The following is an 8595-nucleotide window of genomic DNA, read 5'->3' as shown; positions in this document are numbered from 1 at the left end:
GCATGGAGCCCGGCGCGGCGCCCCGTTCCGCCGAGCCCTCCGCGGGCGCCCGCCACGGCGACAGCAGGAAGAAGATGGCGGCGGCTGTGGCGGCGGCGGCGGCGGCGGCGGCGGCCTCGCACGCGCCGCTGACGCCAATGGCGCGCGCCGGCCGGCGGGCTGCGGACGGCGGCAGCGGCGGCGGCCCAGGCTCGGGCTCGGGCTCCGGCTCGGGCGAGGGGCGGGGCGAGGCGGGGAGGGGGCTGGCCGCGGGCGGAGGCAGGGCCGCAAGCTGGAGGGAGGCGGCGGCGGCGGCGGTTGGTGGCGCGCGGAACATGGCGGGCGTCGGCGACGCGGCTGCCGCGGGAGAAGGCGGCGCGGGCGTCCAGGAGCGGGACGGCCGCGGCGAGGCAGAGCAGCCGGGCCGCGGTGGCGGCGGGCACGGGTCCCCGCCGGCGCCTCAGCACACGGAGACGCTGGGCTTCTACGAGAGCGACCGGCGCCGGGAGAGGCGCCGCGGCCGCGCAGGTGAGGCGGGGGGACGCGCGGGCGGCGCTAGGCCGCGGCCAGGGCGACCCCGGGACCCGCGAACTCCGCGAGCCCCGGCTGCTGACAGCCCCGCGGGCAGTCGAGCCAGGCGCCCAGGGGAGGAGGCTGCGGCGGGCCTGGGTCAGGAGACGCGGGCAGCGCGACCCGGCCGGGTGACGCTCGCGGGCATCGCCCAGGGCAGGGACCGCGCGAAGGGAGACGCGCACGGGTTCTTGATGATCTTCGTGCCAAGGTGACTCCTTGTTGCTGTTGTTGGTGGTCTTGGTCTGTATTTTAAGCGAACTTGAGCCCCAGGAACCTGTTAACTTGCCCTCCAAATAGACTGTTTCACAGACGCAGCCGACAAGTGTGGTAATGACCGTGAAGTTGAGTCGTTTTCTCCAGAACAGAAATATTTAGCACTCCTTAAAATGGTACATGGGAACTTTTTCCTAAACTGAAACTGCCACATAAGAAAATACGTCCCTCACGCGAACCCTCCAAGTTAACGTTTTTAAGCATATTATGTAATAGAATTCCAGTGAGGTCCAGGGTTTTACTGCTTTTAAAGAATTTTTTAAAAATTGTGTTTGTATTCATATTACAGTTGTGTATTAGGATTAAAAGGAAGATTTTGAGATGTATGTTTTATTTAATACAGAGTGGTCACCGGGTTTTAATCCTTACATAATTCTGAGTCTTGAACAGCAACTGAACCATAACTCCATTAAATTTCTTCCAACTAAAACTTTGAGTCAAATACAGTTGAATAGGGGCTCCACTAGCTGTTATTTCCTGCAATTCATGCAAATAAAGGTTTAAGGTGGCTGACTGCATCATTGATTGTTCCTGGGTATTGAAATTATGGGAGTACTTAAAAGGCTATATGGCTGATCAGAGGAGATCCTACTTGGTTTGCTAATTCTCAGAACTGGGCATAGATTTTTGAATTGGTCCACATCTTTGAAAACTTAAGTATGCACTGTACATTGTTTGGTCTTTTTCAGTTAACCACTTAAACTTTCTCAGCCCTACTTTATTTGGTTTAGCTTTCTGTTAAACACTTGTTCACAAGAGTATTTACTTTCTGAATTGGCAGGCTCTAAGTAAGATAAAATATTAAATCTCTCCGCTGACTATTCAGACTTGACTATTGAAAGCACTCTTGTGTGAATAAAAATAGATGTGGCCAGGTTTCACTATAGTTTCTTTACAATATTTCTGACTTTCGGGAAAGCCAACATTGCGAGAAGCCGTTTTTGTTGTTTGTGTAGAGAGAAAATGAAGTTTTCAGGAGGTTTTGATGAGCACAGACCTTGGGCTGTTGGATAGCACCTACATCTTCCCAAATTCTCCTGGGAAGTAGCTGGGGGTTGTGGATCCTGGGACTTGCATAGATGTTATTGCTCCACACATTCCTTCCCCGACGTGGCTCTCTGAACCCCGTGCCCTTAACGTGTTTGGAGCTTGGCTTGTAACCCACAGCTGCAGAAAGTCTTCGGGAGAGAGAAGCCTCTGGCTTCAGCTGTTGACATGGTCCTCTGTGTCCCCAGCTCCATCAGCTCTGTGTGAGGAGACATGACTGTGGCCACTCTGGTCCAGCTAAGTCACTCTAGCTGGGGGACCAGGACCACGGCAAGCACCCCTGGGACGTGTAAGCGTCGGGCTCCTGTGGCCTCCTTTCCGTGCACCAGTGTCTGTGCTGCAAGTCACAGGGCCCTGGCAGCTGCTGACCCCACCTGGGAGCGATGCTTCCGTCCTGGCTGTCAGTGCTCTTGAGCACCCTCCCAGCCCTCTGACCCTCCAGGACTGCTCCCTTTCCACTGCTGTGTGACCTTTCCCCCTCCTTCCCAGAGTTCAGAAACTTCCGGGTGAGGGCCTTTGAGCGGGACCCCATCTAGTGTGGGCAAAAAGCATTGCTGTCTGAGTCAAGCGCCACAGTCTTCCTCGGCGCTCACACTGACCCGTGTTAGCATGTCCCTTCTTTATAGCTGTTCCCTGCACTTAGGGCGGCCTTTGTCTTTCCTTCTGAACGTCATAATTTTGGTGTCTGGTGGCCTGACCATCAGTTCCAAAGTGCCCCCGTCGTTCCTCCTAAAGAATTCAAGGCTCTTGGAAGGCATTTGTTGGTCAGTTGGATTCCATAAGTGAGTATACAGTTTTAAGTGCTTATCCATAATCTCTCCACCCAAGTAAAATAAGTATGATGTTTAGGGTTGGTTTTGTTGCATTCTTGTCCTTCTTAATTTGTTTAGAAAAATATACACAAACATTAGCTCGTGCATACACAGCAGTATGTACTGTGTACACTTCTCTACATCAAGGGTCAGTTTTATTTTTCTTTTCACTCTCTTATTGCTTACTTCTCAGAACTCCCTTTTTGACTTACACATCTCCCAAAAGTAGACTGAAACTTGTCTCGGTTGTTCGTACCTACACCCTAACACGGAGATGGGTGTCTTACCATTCCCAGGTATCACTGACCTTGAACTCTGGGAATAATGCATATCAAAAAAAAACCCTGTAGTTTCTCCTCTATCTTTTTTTTTTTAACTACTCTTGAACATGCTACCAGTTTCTACATAAGACCTGATAGTACTCCTTATTAGCATGTTCTTGTACTTATTTCTAACACTTGACTCACCCATAGAAGTTCTAGGCGAAAGAGTTTCTGTATAGCCGTATTCACCTTAGGGAATCTACATTCAGCAAGCCAACTTTGGACTAAGAGTTAGGCAACCTGTGTTCTTGGTTTGATGCAGCTGTTGAATTACTTTGTAGACTCTGCTTGCTTCCACTGCTTGCCTAATCCATTTGGCTGTTTCATAACCCCGTTACTAAATAGTATCTAAATTATCTAAGTTGTTTTAGTCGCTGTGCAAACTTCACAGAAGGCTCAGCGCAAAATAAGTGCAACACCTAACCAGTGATTGTGAAACAATACCTATAGAAGGCCAGTGTGGGAGATGCATAGGAATAGGTAGGTCTTGCTTGTAAAACAAAAAACCTTGAAGCACAATATGGGCAAACGGTATTGTTTCTAGGAGTGACTCCTGACTCCTGGAGCTGAAACTTGTCTACCTCTTGCTTCTTCTATTTGTTTTTACCCATCCTTAGACCTTTCTTTGTAAGAGGTTGAGCCACGGTCTGGCTGTGTACTTGAGGCTGGGCTTGATCTCACAGTGATCCTCCTGCCTCAGCCTCCTGAGTCCTGGGATTACAGGTGTGTGCCAGCCACCATGTCCAGCCCCAAGTGATCTTTTTAACAGTTCCCACAAAAGATTTCCAGTAGGAAAAATGCTTCAACTATTCATATTCCTTGTGTTCTGTTATTTGTGTAATTAAAATTTTAAGTTCTTATAAATATTTTATTGAAATAACTTTAGCTATCTTCACCTTCCATAGAAGACATTATATAGGTCTCTGTGGTCCAAAACTCAGCTAATTCTGAAATTATACTATAGAGTTAATTTTTTATTTACAAAGGAAAATAAAAATAATTAAAAATCTGCTGGGAAATGATTTGGAGTAACCACAAACCTGAGACAGATAAAGTAAAATTACCTTCTTCTCTGAAAAGCTGTTGTTCTGCTTTTAAAATTCTCACCTACTTTGCCTAATTAGTATATATAAACTAACAATGAAAAGTTACTCACTTGAGTTTTTGATCAGTTCATTATCTTGGCATTTTAAAATGTTTAATTTCAATCTAGTTTACTTTCCAAAATTTAGCCTTAGCAGCTCATTTGTGTGACTCTTTGTGGAATACTGGCATAAAAGAAGTCTCTAGAAAGACTGTATCATTGACTGTCAGATATTGCTAGTGTATTCTCATTTTTATTGGTTTACTTAGAAAGCTTGTGACCTTGGAAAAAGTAATTTTATTTTTTTGTATCGGTTTTTCTGTCTCTGAATTCATGAATATCCTACCTGTTCTTTACTTTGCTAAATGAGAGTATACACATTTTTTGAAGGGCTTAAAACCTTGAATATACAGTGTACAGTGGATCCTTTACTTGTATTTGACTTAGGAGGGCAGAATTGCTATTGTATTGATTCCCAGAAAAGTTGATTCCTAATTGGTCTTGAATAAAGGAATGCCTCTGCATCTGTGTAATAAACTCAATTTAATATTTTAGTATAACCTTAGTAAAGTTTACTAAAGCTGTCAGTTACTTAAGACTGGAGCTTTGAATATTTCATATTTTCTTGACTGTTAACCAATATTACTTTCCAATTTACTTTTTAAATGTACAGTGCTATTTTAAGAAGGATATATTTAGCCTTATTACTAAACATATAAATATATTTGTGATTAATCATTACTTTTAATTAATGCTTTTTTATCCTAGGTTCTTATTTTTAAAATAAGCTATCACAGAATGTAATTAAACATAAGAGTTCTTATTTTAGAGGCAAGGAAGAAACAATTCGTACTATACTTTTTCTCAAATTTATGACACTGGATTACAGAACAGTTCTGTGGTAGGAGATGAATATTGATTTAAAACACGCTGCAGGGGCTGCGGATTTAGCTCAGTGGCTCTGCGCCTGCCTTGCAAGCACAAGATCCTGAGTTTGATCTCTGGTACCGCAAAAAAAAAAAAAAAATCATGTAAAATACTCTGGAGGAGTTGGTTTGGGTTTATGATTGGTGTTATTTTCCTTATATTAAATGTCTACAATTGGCAAAATTTAAATCTTCTAATATAGGAGCACTTATGCTATAATTATTAAAATATCTCTAAAGTGACCTTTTCTGAACATTATTTTTAGATAAGAACTAATGAACTAAAAGTGGTTGACATCCAAAATGCTAAGTCAGTGTTTGGAAAATAAATGTTTGTATTATTTGATTTTGGAAAAGACCACTCTTAAAACAGAAAGGCAGATGATTGGCATAACCAAAGAAATTGACTCCTTTGCTGAGAGAGAGAGAGAGAGAGAGAGAGAGAGAGAGAGAGAGAGAGAGAGAGAGAGAGGCAGGCAGAAAGGCCACCAGAGTATGGAAGAAGTTGAGGGGTAGCGAACAGAATTCTTTTTGCCTTCCTTTTTGTGTGTATATGTTTGTGATACATGGTAAAGGCCTTCTTCGTGGTAGGGAATTGTACATATACATAATGCACCTTGGTCCTTTTTACTTCCCTTCCTCTCCCTTCTGTCTCCCCCACCCATTCCCAAATCTACTTCCCATCTTCACAATGTCTTTCTCCCTGTTTCCTGTCTTTTATTTTGCTCTTATTTATACTTTAGGTTTCTCATATGAGAGAAACTGCAATATTTAGCCTATGCCTAATTTATTTTTCCTTAGCATTATGTTCTCAAGGTGCGTCCATTTTCCTCCAGGTGACTCAAATGTATCTTTCTTGATGGCTGAGTAGTATTCCATCATGTATATATATACCACATGGCTACATTTTCTTTATCCATTCATCTGTTGATGCCATGTAGGCTGTTTTCAAGACTTAGCTGTTATGAGTTGTATAGTCTGCATGTATCACTGCAATAGGATGTCTTTAACTCTTTCAGGAAGATACTAGAAGTGTAGCTGGTAAAGAGTGGTACCAGCAGATTACAAACTGTAGTCTTCCTGGGCCAGGGATTTAGCTCAGTGGTGCCACTGCCTGCCTCGAAAGGTCCCAAGTTCGATCCCTGGTACCAGTAGTCTTAGGAAGTAATTAGCCAGGCAAATATATACCCAAAATCACAGGACAGATAAGTTCAGCTAGGTCTGTAAGAATGCGCGAAAACATTTAATGAACCAAAGGAACACTTGGGCACCGAAGACTCAGTAGTACACTGAAGTAGCACACTGTGAGGGAGCGGGGACGGGCCAGTCTGACGGCTCCAGCCCCAGGCAGCGCACCCCCTTCCTTTGGCATGATCTTCTTGTCTCAAAATGACTGTTGAACAGATGAATAAAGATGGTGTAGGGAAGACAGCTGGCTGGATTTGTAGTTCAAAGATCTGGGTTCTAGCCCCATTTTCCCTCTTAACTTTTCGGTAACTTTGGGCAACACTCTTAAATTCCTTGGTTTCTTCTGTTGCAAATGTGAGTGCCATTAGCTGCTCTTTGGCTCTCATAATTTTGACTGTTGTGTGAAGTAATGCCTGCAAGACCTTTGTAAACTGTCTCGTGCCTCAGAGTGGAAGGATCCCAGCCACTTACACCGAGCCACCTTTCCAGAGTTGAAGAGGAGGAAGTAAAATGAAGCTGTTGGGACATTTAACACCATGAAGCTTGAGTGTCTTTTGGCTGGCATTACTGTATCTTTAAAACCATTCTGGGGCTCATCAGCATGGCGTTAATTGTGCAGAAAGACGACCTTTGCACACAGGACTGGCAGCTCTGGACCTCAGGAAGGGAATGAAGGAGTACTAGGTTCTGGCTCTTGGGTGGTTCATGGCCTCGTAATGTGGGTGACAGTGCAGCTTCATAGATGTCAGCCCGGTGCTAGGAGAGCACAGAGAAAGGGTTGGGGTTCTTCTTTTCTACATCAGCCCAGTGCCTGTTTAAAAAGCTCTTGAGGGGCTGGGGATTTAGCTCAGTGGTTCTGGTGCCTGCCTCAAAAGCGCAAGGTCCGGAGTTTGATCCCTGGTACCCCCCAAAAAAATCTTGAGACAACAATAGGCAACATAATCTGGGGGGAAAGCATGCTCTTAGTGACAGACAGCTTACCTTTGAATTCTGGCTCTACCACTTGCCTTCTGGTGACCTTGGAGGCTTTTTTGGCCTCTGTGCCTTGGATTCTTCATCTGCAAAATGCACCTAACTACAGACCTGATTTCACGGTTGTGAGAGCATGCATTCAAAATATGCTCTTATCGTTTCACGCTTTAACATTCTCCAGTGTAGAATCTAACTTAGTGGTTATATTTGAAATTATTGTATTTCTAGGGGAAGAATCCTAACAGTATTATTTTGTTTAGTTGAAGCACTTTTACTTATGTTGTATAATTAGTTGTTTACAGAAAACGAGCTACTGGGATTGTATAATTTGTTAGATATACTAGTCACATTGCCCTTCGACCTTAGAAACAGGATTGCAGAAGTAGTAAACATTAGGCCACTTTAACAGGGCTGGAATTGGTAATATTATGGAACTTGTGGAATCAGTGAAAAGTAGTTCAAGGCGTGCTGCCCTGCCCTTCGGTTTTCATATAAGTGCTCTGGGTCCCTCGCTGCTCTGTGTGGAAGCCCCAGGGGCGGGTGTTGGAGAACTGCTGCAAGCTCAGCTGTCCTTTGTGCAGCCCAGCTCTGCGGTGGCCCGGGTGGCAGCCTCGCCCCTCCTCTCACTGCTCAGGCCATGCTTTCCTTGAGGACCATAACAAAACACTGATGATGGCAAAAGCTCTGCGCTCCCCAAGAAACATGCCATTGTGAAAGGCACTTTTCCCAGGGAACGGGATAAACCGTCTGAGCCTTTTTAGTAAATTCGCTTTCTTAAATTTAAAACTATTGTGTGGTAACCAGTTTCTGTGCCTCCAACCCAGGTGACTCACACATGGGCTACTCAGCTTCTCTGCTTGCACTTCCTGTGGACGGACGGTTAGGATGTCCTTGTCCCCACGCCCGGGGCCTCAGTGGCCGTGTCCATGCCGTGGCATCTGTGCTCCAGACCTTGGTGGGCTTGGGGTCGTCGGCCATGCTGCATCGAATGAGGCACTGGGCCCTTTGCCTCTTTCCCAGACTCCCCAGCCTCGGGACTGTCCTGTCACCAGCATGTGTTCTCTTCACTTCTAGAGAACCTAGTGTTCTCTTCTGTTGCCACTTCTGATTTTTTATTCTGTTTTTTAATTAATGCATTGTAATTTATTTAGCAGTTATACTAATGTTGAACATTTTGATTATTGCTTTTTGTGTTCATATAGATCATCTTTAAAGACAGTGTTAGAGAGAAATAGAGAAATGTCAAGTTTTGACATTAGAAGGAACAAATCATCCACTTGGAAATGGGATCCAGTTTCCTTTTACGTCACTTCCTCAGTTCTCCTAAATACCAGTTTTCTTTGCTGTCTGCCTTTGTTTTAAGGGGACCATAAATGAATACTCCATTTTATACTTTATCATTCTTCTCCCTTTCCATC

At 44.8% G+C, this 8595-nt stretch overlaps 1 protein-coding gene across 2 annotated transcripts in view; it reads left to right on the top strand.

Moving 5' to 3' along the window:
- The first annotated feature begins 292 nt into the window (after nt 1-292).
- The window catches only part of Tapt1 (transmembrane anterior posterior transformation 1), a 59679-nt gene continuing 51376 nt past the window's right edge, over nt 293-8595 (top strand). Inside the window, exon 1 of one of the 2 annotated variants that reach the window (XM_087187400.1) lies at nt 293-507. In XM_087187400.1, the coding sequence (XP_087043526.1) occupies nt 315-507 (193 nt within the window). In that variant the 5' untranslated portion in view covers nt 293-314. The remainder of the gene's footprint in view (nt 508-8595) is intronic. The other variant, XM_004847248.3, reaches the window with a different exon arrangement.

Source organism: Heterocephalus glaber, unplaced genomic scaffold, assembly GCF_053883595.1.
Source record: "Heterocephalus glaber isolate CG9 unplaced genomic scaffold, H.glaber_assembly_v1.0 deba00001509, whole genome shotgun sequence".
Lineage (NCBI taxonomy): Eukaryota > Metazoa > Chordata > Mammalia > Rodentia > Bathyergidae > Heterocephalus > Heterocephalus glaber.
The sequence above is the reverse complement of the archived record's forward strand: the minus strand, read 5'-3'. Positions and strand labels throughout refer to the sequence as shown.